The 27369-nt window shown below is 36.6% G+C and overlaps 2 protein-coding genes across 2 annotated transcripts; one reads left to right on the top strand and one right to left on the bottom strand.

Moving 5' to 3' along the window:
* Positions 1 to 4944: 4944 nt before the first annotated feature.
* Positions 4945 to 9085, bottom strand: LOC121387692 (kelch-like protein 24). Its single transcript, XM_041518882.1, has 2 exons — positions 9025 to 9085; positions 4945 to 6899 (listed from the first exon to the last, which is right to left on the bottom strand). Exon 2 carries the CDS (start codon positions 6875 to 6877, stop codon positions 5294 to 5296), a length of 1584 nt encoding a protein of 527 aa, XP_041374816.1. The 5' UTR covers positions 6878 to 6899; positions 9025 to 9085; the 3' UTR covers positions 4945 to 5293.
* A 2885-nt stretch (positions 9086 to 11970) lies between these two features.
* Positions 11971 to 27292, top strand: LOC121387808 (protein dcd1B-like). Its single transcript, XM_041519020.1, has 10 exons — positions 11971 to 12469; positions 13125 to 13257; positions 13848 to 13945; positions 16207 to 16271; positions 18230 to 18338; positions 19005 to 19039; positions 20146 to 20240; positions 22692 to 22799; positions 25561 to 25655; positions 27078 to 27292. Exons 1-10 carry the CDS (start codon positions 12392 to 12394, stop codon positions 27195 to 27197), a joined length of 936 nt encoding a protein of 311 aa, XP_041374954.1. The 5' UTR covers positions 11971 to 12391; the 3' UTR covers positions 27198 to 27292.
* The last annotated feature ends 77 nt before the right edge of the window (positions 27293 to 27369 follow it).

Below are 27369 nucleotides of genomic sequence, written 5' to 3'. Positions count from 1 at the left end.
TCTAGGTCAGTTGGCAGAGTGATAGCCTTAGGTGGTTTGGTCGTGGGACCGATTGGCGGTAAGCTGTGGTATGAGCTGCCTTGTTTGTAGGAAAGTGCATGTAAAACACGTCTTGGTACAAATGGAAACGTGTAGCAGGCTCAATGGGTAGGTGTAAACCACTAGCACCGAGCAGTGATCCATAACTGGTTCAACAAAGACCATGGTTTTTGCTAGCCTGCCTGTGGGAAGAGCGAAATAAAAGATCCCTTGCTGCTAATCGGAAAGAGTAGCCCATGTAGTGGTGACAGCGGGTTTCCTCTCAAAATCTGTGTGGTCCTTAACCATATGTCTGATGCCATATAACCGTAAATAAAATGTGTTGAGTGCGTCGTTAAATAAAACATGTCTTTCTTTCATTACAGCAAATAACGATGCACTATGCCAAAGGCTATGGGTTCGAATCCAGACCTAGACATTACCACGTATTCTTTGAATAATCATTAAAATTCAGTTCTAGTTTGATGCAGTCATTTGGTACGAGACTGTCTTATGTCGGTCCGGTTTTGTTTAACGACACCACTAGAACACACTTTCTTATTAATCATTGGCTATTGGATTTTAAACATTTGGTCATTCGGGCATATGGTCTTAGAGAGGAAACCCGCTACATGTTTCCATCAGTAGCAAGGGATTTTTTATATGTACCATCCCACAGACAAGACGGCACACACCACAACCTTTAATATACCAGTCGTAGTGCACTGGATGAACGAGATATAGTCCAATGGGCCCATCGACGGCTTATATCGGATGAAGGCACCTGACAGTGTTCATTGATTAGGACATCTCTAGAGTTTCTCAACCAGTCCTTCAAAACCAAACAAGAGTCGAGGGCCCCTGCGAACAGCGACCCCTCGCATATTCAAAATATTAATAAAAGGACAAATCAATCAATGAGTGATGAAACCCTGTGAACAGCGGCCCCTCGCATATTCAAGATATCAATAAAAGGACAAATCAATCAATGAGTCAAGAAACCCTGCGAACAGCGGTCAACCACATTACAGTCAATCAATAGGAAGTATCCCCCCCCCCCCCACCCTCCCCCTCATCTAAATCAATAATAAACCCTTTTCGCTCGAGGTTATAGATCACAATATATAAAGGTTCAAATATAATGGTAAATGTTTCGCCCCAAGTTAAAGTACACAATATAACTGGCGGGGTGGTGCGGGGTGTGTCCAAAAGAGATAAAAACAGGTTTTGACACGGATCGATGTTAGTGGGTCGGTCGGGTTAGGACAGACAAACTTCATTTTTATTTTCACCTGAATTTTATGACCTGAAATGTGTTGAGTGTGTCGTTAAATAAACCATTCCATCTTCTTTCCTTCGTCATCATCAGCGTCATCATACTAGTCATCGTCATGGTAATCATCATACTAGTCATCGAAATCATCAGCATGGTCATAATAGTCATCGTCATGATCATCATAATAGTCATTGAATTCATCATCATTATCATAATAGTCATCGTTATCATCGTCATAATAGTCATCGTCATCATCATCATATACATAATCAAAATTATCATCATTATCGTCATCGTCATAATAATAATAATAATAATAATAATAACAATAATAATAATAGTCATCATCATCGTCATCATCATCATCATCAACACCGTTGTATTCGTGATCACTAATAAAGCTACACGATATAAGATTATCGACACCACTAGAACATATTGATTTATTTGTTATCACCTATTTGATGTTAAACTGACATAGTCTTAGAGATGGAACCCGCTACATGTTTCCATTAGTAGCAAGATTCTATGTATGCATTTTCCAATATACAGGACAGTACATACCATGGTTTAATATAAGAACACAATAATATTAGGATACAGGTATCAAACTGTATTGCTTATCAATTCCCGGTAGGACCAAATAAATGTGCTCTAATGGTGTCGGTAAACAAAACAAATTTTAACGTTTTGATAGAATAATCGACAATATTCACTAAGTTATGTAATAATAGACAATATTCACTAAGCTATGTAATAATAGACAATAGTCACTAAGTTATGTAATAATCGATTATAATCACTAAGTTATGTAACAATAGACATACGTTTTGATAGAATAATCGACTATATTCACTAAGTTATGTAACAATAGACTATATTCACAAAGTTATGTAATAATCGACTATATTCACTAAGTTATGTATTAATCGACTATATTCACTAAGTTATGTAACAATATACATAAGTTTTGATAGAATAATCGACTATATTCACTAAGTTACGTAATAATAGACATACGTTTTGATAGAATAATCGACTACATTCACTAAGTTATGTAATAATCGACTATATTCACTAAGTTATGTAATAATAGACAATATTCACTAAGTTATGTAATAATAGAAATAAGTTTTGATAGAATAATCGACTATATTCACTAAGTTATGTAATAATCGACTATATTCACTAAATTATGTAATAATCGACTATATTCACTAAGTTATGTAACAATAGACTATATTCACCAAGTTATGTAATAATAGACTATATTCACTAAGTTATGTAATAATGGACTATATTCACTAATTTATGTAATAATAGACTATATTCACCAAGTTATGTAATAATCGACTATATTCACTAAGTTATGTAACAATAGACATACGTTTTGATAGAATAATCGACTATATTCACTAAGTTATGTAACAATAGACTATATTCACAAAGTTATGTAATAATCGACTATATTCACTAAGTTATGTATTAATCGACTATATTCACAAAGTTATGTAACAATATACATAAGTTTGATAGAATAATCGACTATATTCACTAAGTTATGTAATAATAGACATACGTTTTGGTAGAATAATCGACTACATTCACTAAGTTATGTAATAATCGACTACATTCACTAAGTTATGTAATAATCGACTATATTCACTAAGTTATGTAATAATAGACAATATTCACTAAGTTATGTAATAATAGACATAAGTTTTGATAGAATAATCGACTATATTCACTAAGTTATGTAATAATAGACATAAGTTTTGATAGAATAATCGACTATATTCACTAAGTTATGTAATAATCGACTATATTCACTAAGTTATGTAATAGCGACTATATTCACTAAGTTATGTAACAATATACTATATTCACCAAGTTATGTAATAATAGACTATATTCACTAAGTTATGTAATAATAGACTATATTCACTAAGTTATGTAATAATAGACTATATTCACTAAGTTATGTAATAATAGACTATATTCACCAAGTTATGTAATAATAGACTATATTCACTAAGTTATGTAATAATAGACTGTATTCACTAAGTTATGTAATAATCGACTATATTCACTAAGTTATGTAATAATAGACTATATTCACTAAGTTATGTAATAATCGACTATATTCACTAAGTTATGTAATAATAGACTATATTCACTAAGTTATGTAATAATCGACTATATTCACTAAGTTATGTAATAATCGACTATATTCACTAAGTTATGTAATAATAGACTATATTCACTAAGTTATGTAACAATAGACTATATTCACTAAGTTATGTAATAATCGACTATATTCACTAAGTTATGTAATAATAGACATAAGTTTTGATAGAATAATCGACTATATTCACTAAGTTATGTAACAATAGACATAAGTTTTGATAGAATAATCGACTATATTCACTAAGTTATGTAATAATCGACTATATTCACTAAGTTATGTAATAATAGACATAAGTTTTGATAGAATAATCGACTATATTCACTAAGTTATGTAACAATAGACTATATTCACTAAGTTATGTAACTAGACTATATTCACTAAGTTATGTAATAATCGACTATATTCACTAAGTTATGTAATAATATATTCACTAAGTTATGTAATAATAATCGACTATATTCACTAAGTTATGTAACAATAAACATAAGTTTTGATAGAATAATCGACAATATTCACTAAGTTATGTAACAATAGACATAAGTGTTGATAGAATAATCGACTATATTCACTAAGTTATGTAATAATCGACTATATTCACTAAGTTATGTAATAATAGACTATATTCACTAAGTTATGTAATAATCGACTATATTCACTAAGTTATGTAATAATCGACTATATTCACTAAGTTATGTAATAATAGACATAAGTTTTGATAGAATAATCGACTATATTCACTAAGTTATGTAACAATAAACATAAGTTTTGATAGAATAATCGACTATATTCACTAAGTTATCTAATAATCGACTATATTCACTAAGTTATGTAATACTATACATAAGTTTTGATAGAATAATCGACTATATTCACTAAGTTATGTAACAATAGACATAAGTTTTGATAGAATAATCGACAATATTCACTAAGTTATGTAACAATAGACATAAGTTTTGATAGAATAATCGACAATATTCACTAAGTTATGTAATAATAGACATAAGTTTTGAAATAAACGTTTGTTTCATAATGAACGCGTGTGGTTACGATCTAACACGTAGCATTACAGCAAATAACGATGCACTATGCCAATGGATATGGGTTCGAATCCAGACCTAGACATGACCACATACTCTGTAAATAATCATTTGTATTCACTTAATGAAAATTCAGTTCTAGTTGAATCCAATCATTTGGTACGGGACTGTTCTCTTATGTCGGATACATTTTTGTTTTGTTTAACGAAACCACTAGAGCACATTGACTTATTAATCATCGGCAATTGGATGTCAGATATTTGTAATTCTGGCATAAAGTCTTAGAGAGGAAACCCGCTACATTGTTCCATTAGTAGCTTGGACTATTTTATATGCACCATCCCACAGACAAGAACACACACAGCACAGCTTTTAATATACTGGTCATAGTGCGCTGGATACCACGAAAAATAGTCCAATGTGTTACCGACGGTAACCAGTCGTTATGTTTGAGTTTCCATGTAGTAAACGATCTTGCAAGAAAAGTGAATTGGTAATTTTGGTGATTTTATTAGTACAAGCTTTGTCTCAAGGAAGATAATGGAAAATTATTATACATTCAAATAAATTGTATTCTTGTCTGTGAATAAAAAAAAGAAGAAATAATAACAGCGTTTAATGAACAATCATTACCGTGTTTCATATGTGCATGAACACAAACTGATTTATCATAATGTAATAACTAGACATATCCATATATGTCGTTCTTGTCTTGGACATCAGGACTGCCAGTAACACTGTGATTAATGGCGTAGCCTTGTAGTATATCCCGTGTCACATTGTCAGGACGTTGTACACAAAATCACTTCTATGTGGTTCTATGAATGTACCCTCGTCTTCTTTGCCTTCAGCCAGGTTGAATTTCCTGATTCCACTTGTTGTAAACCTCAGCAGGTTTCTGTTTCGGCGAACGATACCAAAGAAATCACCACATTTCCATTCTGCTAGGAGTTTACTCTCAATCTGGATTTCTCCGTTTCTGTCAGTGACTTGGATGTGCATCATGTTGCCACCATTGTCCAACAGATATACATCTGGTAGGTGAACAGATCCTCTTAGTGTAGAGGAGCTGCAGAGCAACTTTGTATCCAGTTTGGTGACAGCGCAGGTTCTAGTGTTAAAACACTGAATGAGATCTGATTTTCGCCAGTGTATCTGTCCTCCCATAACGAAGATGTTCTCACCAACTATAAGAGGAAAAGCATCCACTCTGACCAATCTCAAATCACCAACCACCTGCCACTGCTCCTCACTCTCGCTCTTCTCTTCTATTGCACTGGTATCCCAACCGCTTATTACATACACTTTAGAACTAGCTGTGGCTGTACAGTGATACCAGTGTCCATGGTTGAGATCTGGGCCTCTGTTCCACACTTTTCTAATGGTGTCATACACAAGTGTACATTTATCATGATAAAGGCCACCAGTAATGTAGATCTTGCCTTCCAAACTCGCTGCTGAATAATCCGATCCAGGGTCTACTGGAGCTGGCAGGACGTCTTCCCACTTCTCTTCTGACGTGAAACAAGATAGCAGTAACTTGCCGTTGTGGTGAAGTACGAACACATCAGGTCGGTTGGCAACAAACCTCGTTGTGCTTCTAATTTGTGGCTGGGGTGAACGTATAACTTGTTGTATCATGTTCATCACAGCATTATTTTCAAGGACGAACTTTGCACAAACAACCTCATTCACAAGAAACTGTCGATTAATAATATCCAGTCGCACATTTTCAAAAATATACTGACAATCATCCACATCCGGGTTATTATGTTCAATCCACTGCATGGCGGCTTTCAGAATGTCATCTTCTTTACAGGTCAAGTCATCGCTTGAAATAATTTCCAGAAGTTCTGTCCTTGACAGCTGAATAACATTTTCCGTTTTAAGAAGATCAGCCAAGTTATCAGTAAAACAGGAAAGCGCCCGTTTTGACAAATCAAGGAAATTGTAGTTTTTCAGGGTTCTCCACCAATGTAGGCAATTCTCAGGAGTTAGTACGAGACTTTGGTTCAGGTAGATCTTACAGAGCTGTTTAATGTGATCAAGCTGCATCATATCGGCAGCATCCATAACCTGCATGCAGTTGTCTTCATCCACAAGGTTCACTCTGCAAAATATCATCTTGAGAATGTCCTGAAACACTGGCAGAGACACAGAGGGAAGTTCCAGGACGCCCGTCCTACTCTCTGTCGTATCTGATATAAGCATGGCCCGGAAATAAGGCGAAAGCGACGCAAGAACGAGGCGACTTCCGGTTATTGTCCCATCCGTGCAAAGCACCTGCATGTCAGTGAACGAACCGTTGATCATCTCTTGGTGAATATTCAGAAAAAGTTGGTCGTAAAAGTCATCCATTGTAAACAACTACTGACGTGAACTGAAAATAAACCACATTTTGACTCTATTAGTCTTGACACTAAGATATGTATTAGTACGGAGCATGAATGGTCAAAGACACGCACATAATTTGCTAAGAATTTTATGTTGCATGTAATTCGCAAATTGTGTTCCATGGTCTAGAAAGTATGATCGTTTGCAATTGTGTACATAGTGGCGCTGGATTTTGTGGCGAATTCAGAAGACTATAGTTCGTCCTATCCTTTTATAAAACTGTTGGGGTGTTGTTGTTGTTGTTTGTTTGTTTGTTGTTGTTTTTTGTTGGGGTTTTTTGTTGTTGTTTTGGGGTTGTTGTTGTTGTTTTGTGTTGTTGGTATTTTTTTTTTTTTTTTTTTTTTTTTGGGGGGGGGGGGGGTTGTAAGTTTGACGTAAGAGAAACGTAAAGGTGTTTTGGAAATAACAAACAATGACAACTGTTTGTGCAATTTAAAATATAATCGGTTTGGAAATAAATAAAACTGTAATACATAGCCTACCATAGTGAACAAATAAATAAAACGACGCTTGCAGCGTTATGGCCGCCATTTTGGTTTATGGAATGGTATAGTCTTGCTTTATTGTGATATCTCTAACTATTTACTCTGTAGTGAATTTATTCAAATAAAGTTATCTCGTATCAAGACTACACCAGTCTGTAGACCAAAATGGCGGCCATAACACAGTACGCATCGTTTTATTTACTATTGTATCAGGGCGACCAACCTAATGGAAATGTATTTCCGGAATTTTCTGACATTTTAATTTTTATGCACACGAACGCCCTTTTCAAAACAATAATTTAAAGCGTGCGAAAACGTCATTTTGAGAAAAGTAATTTTAGTCAATGCGAAAAATGTCATGTTTAACATATATTTGCAAAACGACAATACAAATGAGTATATAATTATTTATATGTGAATTGGAACTTCCTCATAAAAAGACTCTCCCCCCCCCCCCCCCCCCCCCCCCCCCCCGAAACACACACATCAAAAATCATAAACAAGTTCACATACGCAAACAAAATCACTTTATTAGCAAATATTCTATTATAGTTTAAGACTCCCACCTACAGATTAGAATAAAGTGACAAACAGATTTGGGACCAATGTTATTTTTATGTAGATACATTGCCACATATGTACTATTTCATCATATACATGTAGTGGGGTCGAACTGATTTGTGGCGAACTGGTTCGGGGACGAGGCGTCCGCTACCCACATTAAGACTTGCTGCCGTTTTGCATTACGCTTACATTACTATTATAGTAACACTTTTGGGGAGCCAGTATACAAATCGCGTTATTATTTAACTTAAATAAAATACTATCGGTAAGTATATTAATGCCATGGATGTGTCATGATAATAGATTAGTGATGGCCAAATACTATTTAGTCAAATGTTGCATCTGAACGCCAATGGAAAGAAGGCAATTGTCGGTTCTTGTTATTTTGTTTGTTTGTTTGTTTGTTTTGTGTTTTTGTTTTGTACGATCGTAGCGTTCTCCTGTTATATATTCATGGTTTCATCCACGGTGGCAAAATTGCATACATCGCCATAGAAACTATGCCTGCCCCGTAGGAACATAAGTCTATGATATTTAAAATATCTGTAAAATGAATACATAAACTATTCGAGTATATAAAATAAGAAAGACAAGTTTCATATATGGCTTCAGTTTACTCGACATTTTCATTGGTCGGCTGTTAACAATAAATACACGCCCGCGGCCTTGGTAATGGCACAAAACTAAGACAAAACGGACCTCAGGTTGAAATGAGTGATACATATATTTAATTCTAAGAATGTAGAATGTAATAATAATTAGTTGCTTAAAAAACAAAATCGAGTGAATTAAAAAAAAAATCGGGATAGTTGGCATCAATTCCCGAATTCCGAGTACGTTAGAAATGTGTATCACAAGACAGTGTTAATAGGATTGCACCAAACAGACCAGGAAATAGCAATACTTTATTTAATCTCAGATGACATACAACGATGCATAGCACCCGCCTCTGGAGTATATTGTAAACAGCTAAACGTGTTTTTAATTGTATTAAAGCCAACATGCACTGCATTTACTAATAGTGTATTCCTACATGATATGTTTAAAAAGTACTCTACTTACCTCCGCTGTTAATACAGAGTTAATAAGCTGGTCGTCACAAGACGTCTGCAATGCAGGTACTAACACCGGTACTCTGGATTTCAATGATCACGTGATTTAATAGGAAGAAAAAAGAAACGAAAACAAAATCCCGAACAACCTGTTTATGTTTAGTAAAATAAATGTCTATTGAAACACGATATGCCAAGTTAGTGCTACATCACACTATAAACTATAAACAACATACGCTACAGACGCCGTAACACACCGTCACATTAATAATACACAATAGAGAACTTTGACCGTCAACTGATAGAAAAAAAATAGCTGTGTTTACGTTAAACAAATATGTATTGAAATGCGATCTGTCAAGTTAGTGCTACACCAAACTATAAACTATATCACCGACGACGTAACACACCATCACATTAACAAAACATAACCGAGAACATTGTCAATTTATAGAACGAAAAATAGCTATGTTGATTTAAACAAATATGTATTGAAACACGATCTGTCAAGTTAGTGCTACACCAAACACGCCATCGCAATAACAATACACAATTGTGAACTTTGACCTTGAAATAAAACATTATATCAAAGCTCCTCTGACCGGCCTCAGCGGCGTAGTAGTAATGCCATGGGATATCAGACTAGAAGGTATTGGGTTCGAACCCCGATATCTGCCCCCAACAAGAGTGAGTTTTAAATGGACAGACCCTAGTGTTTAAACACTACAACATATTTGTGTTCCACTATTAGAGCTATTTATGTTCACTGAAATCAAACATTACTTATATTTTAATCTTCAGATTGTCCATTTCCGTCGAACCGAATTGCTTCTGCTCATCCTGGTGGGTTTTTTTTTTAATACCAGGAAAAACATGTTTTTCATATTAAACCACACCCCCAACCCCCCCCCCCCCCCAAAAAAAAAAAAAACACACAAAAAAACAACAACAAAAAAAACAAAAACAACAACAACAAACAAACAAACACAAAAAGCAACAAACAACAACAACAAAACAAAACCATACGTGCGTCTGAGAAGTAGCGGTTATTGATTTGAATTCTAGTCTGGTTTTAACGTCACAAACTCTTCTTTCACTTCTGTTGTAACTTTATCCAAATGAGTTACAGGTTTGTAAATTAACTACACTTAGTGTCTATTTTCTACGGTTAACACGAGGGTCTGTCCCTTTAAGGGCTCAGTGGGGAGGTGTAAGGCCACAACACCGACATTTGTCTGACAACCAATACCAACTAGTAGTCGAGGTGTGTGCCTAGGAAAGCGTGCTTAGTCCTTAATGTGATAGCAACAAACACATACATTTAAGCAAAGAAACTTCATATTATAATTCTTCTTACCTAGTATTAAGTTCGAATCCCTTTAGGTTTTTGGGTCTAGTAAATTTATCAATGTTTATTGAAAGATTAGGCCCCTTTTGACTGTCTATTTACACAATTAAGTGTATCTCGAACAACATGAAATATGTGCGTGTGTGTGTTGTTCGATATATTGTTTGCCGAGGATCCTTGAGGAAACCGCTATAATGTATTAGTATGCCGAGTGGCACGCATTATAATGTTGATATACTTGAGTTAATTATAAAATGATTATAATGTTGGACCCATAAAAGTCAGTTATTTATCATGCATAGATATTAGTCCATAAACCAGACCGAATCTGAGTACCAAACTGGTGAACAGGTGAACAGGCCTGGTGTTTATAAGACGTTTAGGGTCTAGACTCGAGATTCTAATAGATTCTGAGACACTAATGTCATGTCAACGCCATACAAACTGTATGCATGCGACGTCATTTGAGATTGTACTCTAAATGTTTTATTAGCAGCGGTCCAGATCCAAGATGGATTTTAGTTAGACTGATATACTGATATGTATATATTTGTGTGGGTTTGTATGTATGTATGGGTGTATGTATGTATGGGTGTATGTATGTATGGGTGTATGTATGTATGGGTGTATGTATGTATGTATGTATGTATGTATGTATGTATGTATGCATATGTATGTATGTATGTGTGTCTTTGTATCTATGTATGTGTGTACGAATGTGTGTATGTATTTGTGTGTGCTTGTATGTATGTATGTATGTATGTATGTATGTATGTATGTATATATGTATGTATGTGTGTGTTTGTATGTATGTATGGGTGTATGTATGTATGGGTGTATGTATGTATGGGTGTATGTATGTGTGTATGTATATGTATGCATGTATGCATGAGTGTGTTTGTATATATGTATGTGTGTACGAATGTATGTGTGTATGTATGTATGTATGCATTGTGTGTGTGTGTGTGTGTGTGTGTGTGTGTGTGTGTGTGTGTTTATATATATATATATATATATATGTGCTCGTGGTAAAAAACGTTCCTATGCCCCAAATAATTGCATATATAATGTAATTTACTTTCTGGTCATAAACAGTTCAGTAAATATACGTGTAACTACTCCCTTCGACATTCCAGCGTCCTGTCATTTGCATGAGCTTCTCATGCTTTGTGATCACAAGTTGCATTACCAGCTTTACTGGTCACGTGCTCCTGTCTGACGTAATTTTTCTCATCATTGGATGGATTCTCATTACTCATAAAAATACTATTGCTGGTATCTGATCGCCATCAGTGTGATGCCAGTGTGATGTGTGATTCCACGAAAATGAAATTCTTCTAACGATGGGTATGATTGTGGTTGTGATGGAACAAACGTTGTTGCTAGTCATGTTTGTGCTAATTTGTGTTCATCAGGAACTTATGCAGTGTCTACGTAGATGTTCTTGACAGTTTAGGGACTCTAGGGATCTTCCATGTTTAGGGAGTCGACACGTGTGTGTGTGTGTGTGTGCGTGTGTGTATGTGTCTCTCTCTCTCTCTCTCTCTCTCTCTCTCTCTCTCTCTCTCTCTCTCTCTCTCTCTCTCTCTCTCTCTCTCTCTCTCTTATGGATCGCTATTCTTGAATATAATTCCTAAACCAAAGCTTTGAACTTCTGCGACCTGTTGTCTTTTCATTTATACTATGCATATATAGTTGCCACGACTGGTATATCAAAGGACGTGGTGTGTGCTATCCTGTATGTGGGATGGTGTATATAAAAGATCCCTCGCTACTAACGAAAACAATGTAGCCCGTTTCATCTCTAAGACTACATGTCAAAATTAAACTTTGACATCCAATAGCCGATGATTAGTAAATGTATGTGTTTACACACGTGTAGTTGGCATGTATCTCTTTTCTAGCCACAAAGAAACGAGATAACGTTACACAGATGGCATTTTCACATTATAATTTGCACCACGTGATAACTTTGTTCAGTAAACTCGATAAATAATGAACGAAAACAGTATTGAGTGAAAACTGCAAAATGATTCGTGTTTTTGTGTCCATTGTAATCACCAGTCAACTAATAGGATTACTCTATGCGGCATACTGTCACGGTAAGGTATGTATGTAGACAGGCATATCGTTATGGTGCTTCAGTTTTGTTTTAAAGGGATATTCCTCAGTTTGCTGCAATTTTTTAGATTTTGTTGACTAACACAGACCTTTTAACGATTGTAATTACATATTAAATATATTTTTCTGCATACAATATTAGTGGTTGTATATTAAACGTATTTCTGATCGTCCTAATGTTTGTACTAGGTTATATTTCATTTTATTTTCTAAAATATCTTCATTTTTCTTGTCGTACATACGACATTATTTGAAGACAAAATTCAGTTTAAGCTTCTTACAAATATTAAGGCGACCAGAAACACATTGATTATACGGACACTGATATTCTAAACATGAAAACATATTTAATATGTAAGTTTAATCGTAGAACTATTTTATTAGTTGGACACATCTTACAATGCAGCAAACTCAGGAATGTCCCATTAAATTAAAAGCCACGATATCGACACTATTGAAAATAAAATAATTGTTTTGGTTAGATGTTAAGGGAATATGTTATACTAAATTATAATTTTAATTTCACCAGATTGAAATTAACAAAATGTTATTGATTTCAATTGCGTTGTGATTCCAGTTATGTCGTTAAACAAAACAATCTTTCAAAATAGTTTGTGTATGCGTAATGTCTTGATTTTCAGCCGGACCCCAAAGCGAAGCCGAATCACATATCTATAGACAGAAGAACGCCTCGCCTTGTTAAAATAGTTCCTAATGGTAAACAGTATACAGTTGGCTCGGAACAGGACACATTTGACATCGTTCATGTGTGGGGTAAGCAAACATAACGTATACTGTTTGATCAAGCATTCCGAGAGCACTACTAGGCCTAACCAATATCCGTAGGTTATCTATCTCACTCTATCTTTATTTATCCCTCTCACTCTCCATAAAAAAGGTATATGGTTATAGATCGCAGGCACGCAAACACACACGCGCTCACACACACACACACACACACACACACCTCTATGTCTCCGCTGCTTCGCTCTGTCTCTCTATCTATCTTTAGATATGTCCTTCTTTCTCTCTCTCTCTCTCTCTCTCTCTCTCTCTCTCTCTCTCTCTCTCTCTCTCTCTCTCTCTCTCTCACACACACTCATTATAGCTGATGCATATTTGTTTTCTGGGGTGTCGTTAAACATCCAATAATTTATTCATTCATCCATTCATTCATTCATCTCTTGCTCTCTTCTCTCTCTCTCTCTCTCTCTCTCTCTCTCTCTCTCTCTCTCTCTCTCTCTCTCTCTCTCTCTCTCTCTCTCTCTCTCTCTCTCTCTCTCTCTCGCTCTCACTCACACGCGCGCGCGCATGCACGCACTCACACAGTTGATGTTATAGAAACGAAAGTTGACTGTTTTCAGGTTTGCCCTATGACATGGGATACGCTCATGGCATTTTGCAGAATAAAAAAGCAAAGGACATGGTAGATCAAGTTTGGCAGTATCTGGAAGAACAAGTGGTAAATAGCTTTGTATTTTCTTTACACAAACAAAACATAATGACGTTTTTATTTATTTAAACAAGTTCTAAACACATTAAAAGTAGTAGCAATAGTAGTAGCAGTAGCGGCAACAGCATTAGTAGTAGTATTTATTATTATTATTATTATTATTATTATTATTATTATTATTACCACTTCGCCTTTGAAATCCATGTAATTTCTTCCCGATCTAGCCCTTATAACAAGCGTGAAATCGATTCTATAGTGATCGACAGCAATGTCAAAACCACATACGTGGAGAACGGTCTTTATAACCAGTTTAAAATCGATTCTATAGTTATCAACAGCAAAGTCAAAACCGCATAGGTGGAGGACGACCTTTATAACTAGTTTGAAATCGATTTTATAGTTATCGACAGGAATGTCAACGATTTTGTTTTGTTTAACGACACCACTGAAGCAAACTGATTAATTAATCATCGACTATTGGATGTCAATCATTTGATAATTCTGACTAAAGTAGTGTCGGAAATAGAATAAAAATGACGTTCTTCAATTATGTCTTTAATATTAAACTGAGAAGTAATTATGTCGTAAATACCTATTTAATGATACACTACCTAATTTAGCATTTACTTATTTGCGCAAGGTGTTGTTTAAATACAGATGTCAGTAAACGGGATATTGGTGACCTTTATTGGAACAGACTATACAATATTTTGATGATATACATGTCAATTCCATTTACCCTTAAATAAAATTTTAAGTTAAAACTGCAAATTAACTGATTATTTTGAATAATATTGCAGCATAAATTATTAATTATGGTAAGCATATTTAGTGAATATAAATTCAATATAAGTACATTAGAAATTTACACAACCACTTAAAGGTGTTATATTAGAAGCTATATGTGAGCATCTGTGATAAACATTCTCCAATAGAAATGTATTTTCTACTAGTAGATAAAATTACTTCCTATAATCATTTATGGGCATATAGTTAAAGGTGTAGTCTTTAACTGTTAAAGCAAAATTTAATAAAATCAGAATTTGCAATAGCTATCATTATGCAACTTTGAGATAGCACCTATAATACCGGTATAATAGATCACAAACTCAGAATGGTTCTTGTAAAGTTTTCTTCACAAGTTACTTATAAATGTCTACAAATATTTTGTTTTGGAGTGGGATAGGGGTAAATCTCACATATTGTAACATCAATGAAATTGACACATGCTGACCAAAATTTGTTATAGTCTGTTCCAATAAAGTGCACACAATCACCTGTTTACTGACATCTTTCTTTTAATTTCAGGAGTAAACACCACTTTGTACATCAATGAGAGCGAAAAACAAGTAAATGCTAAATTAGGTAGACTATCCTTAAATACATATTTAGAAAATCTTTACTTCTCAGTTTAATATGTAAGAAATAATCGACGAAAATCATTTTTATTCTATTTCCGACAGTACTATAGTAGTCATCAGAGGAATCCATTACATGTTTCCTAATGCAGCAAGGGATATTTTATATGCACTTTCCCCACAAAGAGAAAATCACATACCACGATCTATGTCTAGTTGTGGTGCACTGGTGGAAAGAAAGAACAACAATTAGCTGAACGGATCCATCGAGGTGGTTCGATCCTGAGACGCAAACACCTCAAGTGAGCACTCGAGCGACTGAGCTAAACCCCACCCCATAGCAGTATTAAAAAACTGCGTACATGGAGAATGAACTTCGTGTCCAGTTTGAACTCGATCCTAGTCTTCAATAGAGCTGGACGGTATACCGTATACACCGTTCGGTATCGTATTATGTCAATACCGATTTACCGTACCGAGCAAATTTAAATATACCAAAATTTCGGTATTGAAAACTATTTTCCGGAAATAATATATCTGACGAACGCAAAATGGGCTGGTATAAATCAGACGAGAGCCTTGTGTATGGAATTTAATTGTATTTAGATGAAATTAGCTAGTGAGCCATAACACAGGCGCGTACATGGAGAACTGACTTCGTGACCAGTTTGAAAGCGATTCTAGTTTTCGTCAGCAATGTCAAATCCGCGTACATGGAGAAAGCATCTCGTGACCAGTTTGAAATCGATTCTAGTGTTCGACAGCAATGTCTGAACCGCGTAAATGGAAAATAGACTTTGTGACCAGTTTGATATCCGCGTACATGGAGTATGGTCCTTGCAATTAGTTGGAAATCTCCAGAATTGAAAAAGGAATCTAATATTTAACTAATAAATTGAATTTGATTTTCAGACCCAGGCATTAAATAAAACACTTCATTTCAAGGAATGGTTTCTACAAGATGTAGCAAATTTAGGGTGAGTGTTAGAACATGTACCATATTTTTGTTGTTGTTTTACTGTACATTCTCGTCTGAAAAAAAAAATAAAACAATAAAATAAATAAATAATAAAACATTTTTTCCAGAAACGAAAGCAATTAATATTGTTTAACAACGCCCCAGCAATATAGTTAACATTAGGATTTGAATTATATCATCTTGCACATTTTAATGGTACAAAATAAATTTACGTCCATGCCCTGTCGTTCATCTAGAAACGAATGCATTTGGTAGATGTCAGAGTAACTATCCATTCCTGAAAAATATGGAGACGAGACCCGCTAGGGCCGAGTCCCACTATTCTTCAGGAATGGAGAGTTACTCGGACATTCCCCTACTTAAAATACACCACTAAATAATAATTTGATGTGAATATATGTTAGTATGGAGTTTAACACCAATGATTTTCGTGGGTTAATTAAGTAGGGTTTCACCTCTTCATTACTGAAAAAGAATGGAGCGTTGAGACAATACTGTGACTCCACAGGTGTAGTTCAAGTTGCACACTTATGCGTCGTGCAGATGTACGCACTCTGCGTTGTTCAGGTATAATGTCCTTGTGTAGCAGGATCGAACAACCTCGGTGGATCCATTCAGCTGATTGTATCTTCCTTTCTCTTTGTAACCAGTGCACCGCAACTGGACAAAGACTGTGGTATGTGCTATCCTGTCTGCGGGAAAGTGCATATCAAATATTTTGTGATACATTAGAACAAATATAGCGGGATTCCTCTGATGACTACGAGTATGCGTAAGAATTACGAACTGTTTGACATCCAATAGTCGTTTATTAATTAATCAATGTGCTCTAGTGGTGTCGTTAAACAAAACAAACTTCTTGTTCAGATTTACTGCCCTTGTGTCACAGGATCGAACCACCTCAGTGGCTCCATTCAGCTGATTAGTTTTTTGTCGTTCTAACCAGTGCACCACGACTGGTATATCAAAGACCATGGTATGTGCTATTCTGTCTGTGGGAAAGTGAATATAAAGATCCCTTGCTGCATCGGAACAATAATGTACCGGGTTTCCTCTGACTGTGTCAGAATTATCAAACGGTTGACATCCAATAGCTGATGATTAATTAATCAATGTGCTCTAGTGGTGTCTTTAAACAAAACACATTTTTAACTTTCGTGTACTGAAATGACAGAAGTTGATGAAGTAATCAAATGTGCACTTAGTTGTGGCTAGTGGTGGCGTTAAACAAAACAAACTTGTGTTTGGCAAGTTGGTAAGTGATCAATTTAGCTTTGAAATGTGCTCTACTGGTGTCGTTAAACAAAACAAACCTGTGTTTGGCAAGTTGGTAAGTGATCACTTTAGCTTTGAAATGTGCTCTACTGGTGTCGTTAAACAAAACAAACTTGTGTTTGACAAGTTGGTAAATGATCACTTTAGCTTTGAAATATGCTCTACTGGTGTCGTTAAACAAAACAAACTTGTGTTTGGCAATTTGGTAAGTGATCAATTTAGCTTTGAAATGTGCTCTACTGGTGTCGTTAAACAAAACAAACTTGTGTTTGGCAATTTGTTAAGTGATCACTTTAGCTTTGCAATGTGCTCTACTGGTGTCGTTAAACAAAACGAACTTTTATATACTGCCCTGATCATGTATTACGGTTTGGTCGTTTAGATTTAATATTGTTTTTGACTACCGTGAGTTGTATGGTCCTTCACGACTACTTCGAGTTACGATCCCATGTGTAGACCTCATACCTGAACAATGATCAAGCCATGTGTAGACCTCATGCCTGAACAATGATCAAGCCATGTGTAGACCTCATGCCTGAACAATGATCAAGCCATGTGTAGACCTCATGCCTGAACAATGATCAAGCCATGTGTAGACCTCATGCCTGAACAATGATCAAGTCATGTGTAGACCTCATACCTGAACAATGACCGAGATTATGTTTCGTTTAATATCTTCAGATTAGATGCTGCACTGGATCTGGAGCTGGCAGCAACTGCCAAATACACTGAATCCTCCTTCTTTGAGGAAGCTAGAGGATTGGCCGATGGGTCTGGTGCTGATTTCATGGTAAGAAGTGCACTATTTTTGCCTTTAGGCAAAATTGAATGGTGAATTTGGTGCTGATTTCTTAGTAAGAAGTGCATTACTTCTCCCTTTAGACAAAATTGGCTGGTGAATCTGGTGCTGATGACATGGTAAGAAATGCATTAGTTCTTCCTTTAGACAAAATTGGATAGTGAATCTGGTGCTGATTTCATGGTAAGAAGTGCATTATTTTTCCTTTAGACAAAACTGAATGGTGAATCTGGTGCTGATGTCATGGTAAGAAGTGCATTACTTCTCCCTATAGGCAAACTTGGATGGTGAATTTAGTGCTAATTTCATTGTAAGAAGTGCATTATTTCTCCCTATAGGCAAACTTGGATGGTGAATTTAGTGCTAATTTCATTGTAAGAAGTGCATTATTTCTCCCTTTAGGCAAACTTGGATGGTGAATTTGGTGCTGATTGCATGGTAAGAAGTGCATTACTTCTCCCTATAGACAAAATTGAATGGAGCTTTCTTTGCTGATATTATGGTACGAAATACATTGTTTCTCCTGTAGACAAACTTTGCAAATGGATCTGATGGGATATTATCAAAATATGACTCTTTCATGTATTCTAAATCGTATTTCGTTTCTTCTAACTCAAATATGAATTAATGACACTATGCTGATTCTTTTCCTTCCAGAAAATATTACACATTCATTTAATAGGGGAACTTACGTAAGTAACCAGTGCTATATTTTACAATTTCGGTAGTAGAAAACCATTTTCAACTGACTTTACTTACCAATATGCTATTGTTTTTGTCCATTTACACTTCATATCCATAGCTACCGTGCGGCGTTTTTTTTCTAAACCGTCATCCTAATTTGTTCAAACCTGCAATCTCATTTCTGAATACTATAATATAGGCCTACAAGTATTTTACTAAGCAGTCACAGGTATAATAAAATGTTACATTTCTTCTTCTTCCGTTATCACCCGTTGTGTTGTCAACTGCTTTGTGTGCAAGTTATCCTGGCTCACCATTCTATTATTACTAACTGATGTAGACGTTATATGCATCAATAAAATGGTATTTCATTAATACGTTGGCCAACAAGATTCAGGTGGTGGGCTCATTTAAATGGTGAACTAATTAATTCTCTCTCTCTCTCTCTCTCTCTCTCTCTCTCTCTCTCTCTCTCTCTCTCTCTCTCTCTCTCTCTCTCTCATCCATTAATTTATTTATTCATTCATGCATCTCTCTATATATGTTTGTCTCCCTCTGTCTGTCTGTCCGTCTGTCTGTCTCGTCTCTCTCTCTCTCTCTCTCTCTCTCTCTCTCTCTCTCTCTCTCTCTCTCTCTCTCTCTCTCTCTCTCTCTCTATATATATATATATATATATATATATATAAATCTCATCCATTAATTTATTTATTCATTCATGCATCTCTCTATATCTGTCTGTCTGTCTCCCTCTGTCTGTCTGTCTCCCCCTCACCCCCCTCTCTCTCTCTCTCTCTCTCTCTCTCTCTCTCTCTCTCTCTCTCTCTCTCTCTCTCTCTCTCTCTCTCTAACTGCCTTTCTCTCACCATGTGACCTAAGATACTGTTCAACAGCGGATTCAATGGGATTTGGGTGGAACAGAATTGTTTGTTTCTTTGTTTTGTATATTCATCCACCTGAAATGAAATTATATTTAAAGCATGTATGCACAGAGCAAATTAAGCAGATTGACCAGATATTATAACGGTGGCCACTTCTGTTTGCAGCTCTAAAACAAATGTTAAACTTTATGAAAAACGAAGCATGTACTTTGCATTAAGGATTTGTATTTTCTCAGTAAAGGATCGTGTTCGATGATGGGCGCCTGGGGAAGCAGTGTATTAAAACCCGGTTCTCTGCTGCAGCTGCGATCCCTTGACTGGGCAGTTGATGGTGAGTGTGTAGACTTTGTCTGTAAATCTCAATGACAAAACCGCAATACCTGATCAGGGCCGTATCTCCGCATAATGCAGAGTCGAATGGATATTTGACAAGATAGTAGTTGATTCCACGAATCTCTATTTAGAATCTCGTCTATAGGAGGACAGCCACTCTCGAGGATATTCCATCCTGTTGCATCGCACAAAGAGGACTGCCACCCCCACGCTAGTTCACTGAATCAAACTCAACACTGGATGGAAGAAGCTTGTTTGTTTAACGACACCACTAGAGAATATTGATGTATTAGTCATCGGCTATTGGATGTCAAACATATGGTCATAGAGAGGAAACCCGCTGCTTTTGTTTTTTCATTAGTAGCAAGGGACCTTTTATATGCACCATTCCACAGACAGGATAGTACATACCACGGCCTTTGATATACCAGTCGTGGTGCACTGGTTGGAACGAGAAATAGCCCAATGGGCCCACTGACGGGGGTCGATGCTAGACCGACCACGCATTGGGCGTGCGCTATACCACTGGACTACGTCCCGTTCCCAGCACTCGATAGAGTCCATTGGACTAGATGATTTCTGCTCAGGTATTCGGTAGTCGTACTACAATGATTTCTTTTAAAGCTATGCGTTTTGCATCAAAGTGCGATTTGCCCCCTCCCACCCACCAATCCCCCATCTAATCATGTACAATCTTTCTTAAGAGACTGTACTGAGTTTGCTGCTATTGTAACACATCTCCGACCGACAAAGCCTTTTAAATCATTAACATTTTGTCCCTCAAAAATGAACCATTAAAGAACAGTGTCAGCAATATCCTGGCATTCCCTTTAAAATAATAAATGAATGAATGTTTAACGACACCCCAGCACGAAAAATACATCGGCTATTGGGTGTCAAACTATGGTAATGGAAACAAACAAGGTGATGATCAACATATAAATAAAAACAGTGTAAAGAAGTGTGCAGAAATACAAATACAAATATCACAGATAGGATACTGACTTTTACTCTAAACTTCAATTTGTGCTGTATTGGCCATTCTCAAAGAGAATGTTACACCAGTGCACCACGGTGAGGTTACAGCACACGCAGGGGTCCCTTTAAAATAATGATTTTCTTTAGCATCTCTTTATGTGAAATCGTGCTTAAAATAGGCATTTTTCGCCACCAGTCACGCGAAATATATATATATATATATATATATATATATATATATATATATATATATATATATATATAAGCGCTATCATTTCCCATGAAGATGACGTAGGGCGGGATGTAGCTTAGTGATACAGCGTTCGCCTGATGCGCGATCGATCTACGATCGATCCCCATTGGTGGGCCATTTGGGCTAATTCTCATTACAATGATTGCTCCACAACTGGTGTAACAAAGACCGTGGTATGTACTATCCTGTTTGTGGGATGGAAGGAAGGGACGAAGAAAGGACGGGAGGAAATGTTGTATTTAACGACGTACTGAACACATTTTATTTACGGTTATATGACGCCAGCTCTGTGGGATATAAAAAATCCCTTGCTGCTAATCGGAAAGAGTGGCCCATGAAGTTGTGAAAGCAGGTTTCCTCTCTCGATATCTGTGTGGTCCTTAACCATATGTCTGACGCCATATAACCTAAATAAAATGTGTTGAGTGCGTCGTTAAATAAAACATTACCTTCCTTCCATGAGGACAAATATGCAGAGCTGAAACGTGGAATATTATTTATTGCCCGTCTGACAGTGTTAGCCAGCTTTGACACGGTGCTAGAAAAATATGTCTGACCCTAGGGTTAGATAAATTTGTCCGACCCGAGGGCTAAACGATTTTTGCATACACGTGGCCGTCATAACTCGTGTTTTACGACGATTGATGTCATAACTCATGGTTTTTAAAATTCCGTTTGCCATATTCACGTTGTATCATTGTTTTATAAATATTTAAACAAATTAATATTTTCAACTTAATATGTATTGTTAAGTTGTTGCACTTTCATGCGGTTGCATAAGATGGACTATATTTTTCAGCGTATGATTAAATGAGTTTCATTGTTTGTAGGTGAAATCTTTACTAATCGTTCCACAATAAACAAACATCGGGACAAAATATGTTTGTAAGGGCCTCGGTAAAACAAAAACATTGTGTCCCTCTGGTTGGAATTTCCTTATCTATACCACACAACGGTGACAGATTCTATTAATCTGTATTTTATTGGGGTATTCTACTATTATAGTCACGTGCTTCTTTACTCTGTTTGTTTTGGAGGGGGAGGGGGGGGGGGGGGGGGGGGTCCTCTTTTCTTTCAAATTTCATCAAGATAATTTTAACAAAGTTTTATTACTTTTAAAATTCTGATAACATAACCATATACCTAAACACTAAAGTGCTGTAGTTTAAACTGTATCGAGGATACTTTGAACGAGTATTATTTTCCTTTTTGTTTCAGGACCATTCAAGGATTTTCCTCAGGTAACTGTCTACCACCCAGCTAACCAGTCATTTGGACACGACTGGGCAAACTTCGGTTGGACTGGCTGGATTGGTTCAATAACAGGTACGTGATAGATTTGTTTTTATTAATGTATCTAATGTGTGTATGTATGTATCGTGTATGTGTGTATGTAGGTAGGTAGATATGTAGGTAGGTAGGTATGTAGCATGGATGTGTTTGAATGTATGCATATATATATATATATATATATATATATATATATATATATATAGATATATATATATATATATATATATATATATATATATATATATATATATATATATACTTAACAGCAAAAGAAACTCAAGTTTTTTAAAGAGGCTAAACATTAATTGAGAAGTTAGATTTTTCACCTGCATGAAACGTAATGGGTGTATTTTCATTTCGTTTTGTTAATATTTTAAAATTAATTCACCAATATTTATGTCGTACGAATATGCCAAGACTTACCTCACAACAGCGGGAACAAGCAGTCGGACGCCTACAGGCAGGTGAAAGCGTCAGTAATGTCGTCAATGCTTTTAACGTTCACATCGCAACCATTTATCGTCTTCAAGATCGTTTTGTCACCACCAACAGTACTGCTGACCTTCCATGAAGTGGCCGTCCTTGTGTCGCCGCCCAACGACAGGACGACAGGACAGACATATTCATCGCTTGCATCTTCGCGATCCATTCCTGACAGCCAGTGAAACAGCTCGACAGACAATTGGAATCCACAACCGACCCATCAGTGGTGACACAGTTAGACGTAGACTCTGTATAAACACTCTCAGTTGTCGTCGTCCTGCCCGTCGTGCCAGTTTGACTCAGCAGCACCGACAGAACCGTTTACAGTGGGCCACATTTCACTGGAATTGGCGTTATCAGCAGTGGAGACGTGTGATCTTTACAGATGAAAGTCGGGTTTGCATATCCCATGCTGATGGAAGAGTTCGAATAGGACGCAGACGTGGACATCGTTATGATGATCAGTGTGTGATGGAAAGAGATCCATGGGGTGGTCCAAGTGTTATGATATGGGCTGCAATTGGCCTGAATCAAATACTTGGCCCAGTTGTCTTCCAGAATATTGGACCGGGAAGGGGTAATGCTATTACAGCTCAGCGTTACATTGATCAGGCCCTTAGACCCCATATAGTGCCTTTTTTTTGCTCGTCATCCGCAATACATGTTCCAGCGTAATAACGCCAGACCACACACAGCTCGGGCTACGGTTCACTTCTTACAGAAGCATAACATCAGACGTTTGCCTTGGCCAGCCCTTGGTGCCGACTTAAATCCAATTGAACATGTATGGGACGAGCTGAAAAGAAGAATTGATCAAGTTCGTCCAAGACCAAGAAATGCAGCTCAGCTTCAGGCAATCATACTTCAGACCTTTCCCCTTATCCCCATGGCCATTCTCAACCGTCTGATCCGTTCCGTGTACAGAAGGTGATAGGCCTCAGATTACAGTTATCTTCCCATTTGGTTGTCCAAAATCCGGAAATTTGACCGCGCAAGTAGTCTGCTGTTTGACTGATTATTTCATGGCAGACAGCTATGAAGTGGCAACTGTTTGACTGAAGTGACAGGGGATAGCATGTAGTTTGTAAACATGTGTAACTTGCTGACATTGAAGACTTCTTTGTAGTAATTCCGGCCCATGCAAAAGTAGTGCGTTTTGTGTAAAATGGGTGTACTCCGGCCTGGTTTAGAGGGTGTGTCTGTTTAAACCAATATGCTGGGAGAAAGAGCTGGACATCAGGGATTGTCCTTTTCAGGGTATGTTTCCCCCATGCAGGCAAAGGTACATACAAAACTTCACGGGCCTGCTGATATTAATAAAACATGTTATAGCCACTAAGGCTATATAGAAACATATAGCGAAATTAATTGTGGTCTGAGGCCAGGTGTGTAGCAGTTGTGAATGCAAATGGTGGACACACACGATATTGAATAGTTATTATTATGTCTGGGTTGTCTGCCCTTGTTATCTTTTAACATTCTTGACGTTAAAACACTTTTCGCTTTTTCCATTAGTTTATATCAGTTTTGTACAATGCTATCTAAAAATAAATACCATTCGTATTCTTATTGCTGTTCAGTATATGTATGTATGTATGTATGTTATACAGTATGTGTGTATGAATTATATATTTTTCATAAGGAAGGAAATGTTTTATTAAATGACACACTCAACACATTTTATTTACGGTTATGTGGCGTCGGACATATAGTTAAGGACCACACATATATTGAGAGAGGAAACTTGCTGTCGCCACTTCATGGACTACTCTTTTCGATTAGCAGCAAGGGACATTTTATATGCACCATCCGAAAAACAGTATAGCACATCCCATGGCCTTTGACATACCAGTTGTGGTGTACTGACTGGAACGAGAAATAGCCCAATGGGCCCACCGACGGGGATCAAACCCAGACCGTATATATATATATATATATATATATGTGTGTGTGTGTGTGTGTGTGTGTGTGTGTGTGGTGTGTGTGTGTATGTATGTATGTATGTATGTGTGTGTGTGTGTGTGTAGGTAGGTAGGTAGGTATGTAGGTATGGATGTAGGCAGGTATGGATATATGCTTGCATGCATGTATGTAGGTATGGATGTAGGAAATGGATGTAGGCAGGTATGGATATATGCTTGCATGTATATATGTGTCTATGTATGAATCTTTGCACGTATGCCTTCATGTACCTATGTAGGTAGGTATGGTTAATGCTATGTATATATGAATATGTGCGTGCACGTACGTCTATGTATGTGTGTGTGTGCACGTGCATTTATAAGTTATGTGCCGTAAATGCCTGTTGCAGGAATGAACTCTAAGAAAATGGCGATATCCGAAATAGGCGTCTCATTTCCAGACGACACATTTGGTGATGAATCAAGATTTGGAATACCTTTTACGGTAGAGTATATCTACTCTAAGCTTGGAACTTATGGACAATTTCACGGGGAAGGTTGCAAACTGACAGTTATGTCTAAACAGTCCGTAATACTGAGGCAAATAAAGTTTAGTGTAGTTTCTTTATATTTCTTATATAAATATAGCTACAGGAAGCTTGAAGAAAAAATTGAAAGCGTTTGCTGTTCGCGTTTTGAATTTGTGAGTATATAAAAGTGTGAAATGTTATAGGTTTTCAGTCTCATTTACATTTCTACGAAATTCAACAACTTGAGAATTAACAACAACATGATATAGAAAGTAAGTGAAACACAGCAAGCATTCCGCCATTGTATCCTTAGTAATGCGCATACCAAGTTTGATAAAGATTGACCAAATATGTTTGGTGTTATGTTTATTTGATTTTCCAGTGTTTTATTTTTGGACCCCCCGTGAGACGTTTTTGAAACCTTTCTCGTGTCCGTTTTACTGAAATAAACCACGATCATGGTGGGATATTAAAATCAGAGAGGCGGGATATTCAAATCAGAGAGGCGGGATATTCGAATCACCGAGGTGGGATATTGAATTTAGAGATGTGGGATATTCGAATCAGAGACGTGGGATATTGAAATCAGATAGGCTGGATATTGAAACGAGAGAGAGAGAGAGAGAGAGAGAGAGAGAGAGAGAGAGAGAGAGAGAGAGAGAGAGAGAGAGAGAGAGAGAGAGAGAGACACGGACTATTCAAATTAGAGAGGTGGAATATTGAAATCAGGGAGGGTGAATATTGAAATCAGGGAGGGTGAATATTGAAATCAGAGAGAAGCGGAGTATTCAAATCAGGGAGGCGAGATATTCAAATTATGGAGTTTCTCCTCGTCAAAAGTAGTGTCTTACTACTGGTATATATCAATTCAGTTCAACTTCGTGATTATATACAATTACGGTTCATGTACGCTGCATTATTAAGAGGCACTTGTAACCATCCACTATGCTCTCCTACTACCGGCGGTCTTTAGTTAGTGCCGTGGGCCATACCAGTTTTATTAGCGGAAGGTTGCTGTTAATATTTATGTGTTTCCTTCTTTTTTTTCCATCAGTATATGACCCTCAGATCTTAATCTAATTTTAATTGCTGTCTGTTGCGATCGATCGTAGATGTGATGGATCTCAAGACCGATCGTACTCGACCCACTTGGTTTTGTTCCCATTCCAGACAATGTCCAAATGACTGGTACATCAAATGCCATGGTATGTGCTGGCATGCTAATGTGAAAGTGGATATAAACGTTTACCGCTTTATCAGTAAGAACATACTATAAGGCGGAAGCGAGTTTTGGTCTGTCTATCACTCGACAAAACCTCGAAATAACCATAAACAGCCGTAGTTTATAAAGTGCTGATTGTCGGTAAGACATCCATTCGTGTTCTTATATTTAACAGAACATTTTAAGGGACATCCTGAACTACGACAATACACTTGATGACTCGATCAGCAGAATTGCAAATGCCAAAAGGACGTGTGATCTTATTCTAGGCGTTGGCGATGGCAAGGTGATGTAACCTTTATAAAATACTAATTTAAATTGTAAATGGCTTCTGTATTCGTTTTAGCTGATAATATATTTTAGATTAAATTAATGATGTGTGTGGTGGAAGTGTATGTATTTGTGTTTATATATGGGGGCAGGGAGTGTGCGGTTTTATAATTCTTGATCCCAATGCACGTAAAATA

The sequence above is a fragment of the Gigantopelta aegis genome, chromosome 13 (genome assembly GCF_016097555.1).
Source record: "Gigantopelta aegis isolate Gae_Host chromosome 13, Gae_host_genome, whole genome shotgun sequence".
In the NCBI taxonomy this organism is placed as follows: domain Eukaryota; kingdom Metazoa; phylum Mollusca; class Gastropoda; order Neomphalida; family Peltospiridae; genus Gigantopelta; species Gigantopelta aegis.
The sequence above is the reverse complement of the archived record's forward strand: the minus strand, read 5'-3'. Positions and strand labels throughout refer to the sequence as shown.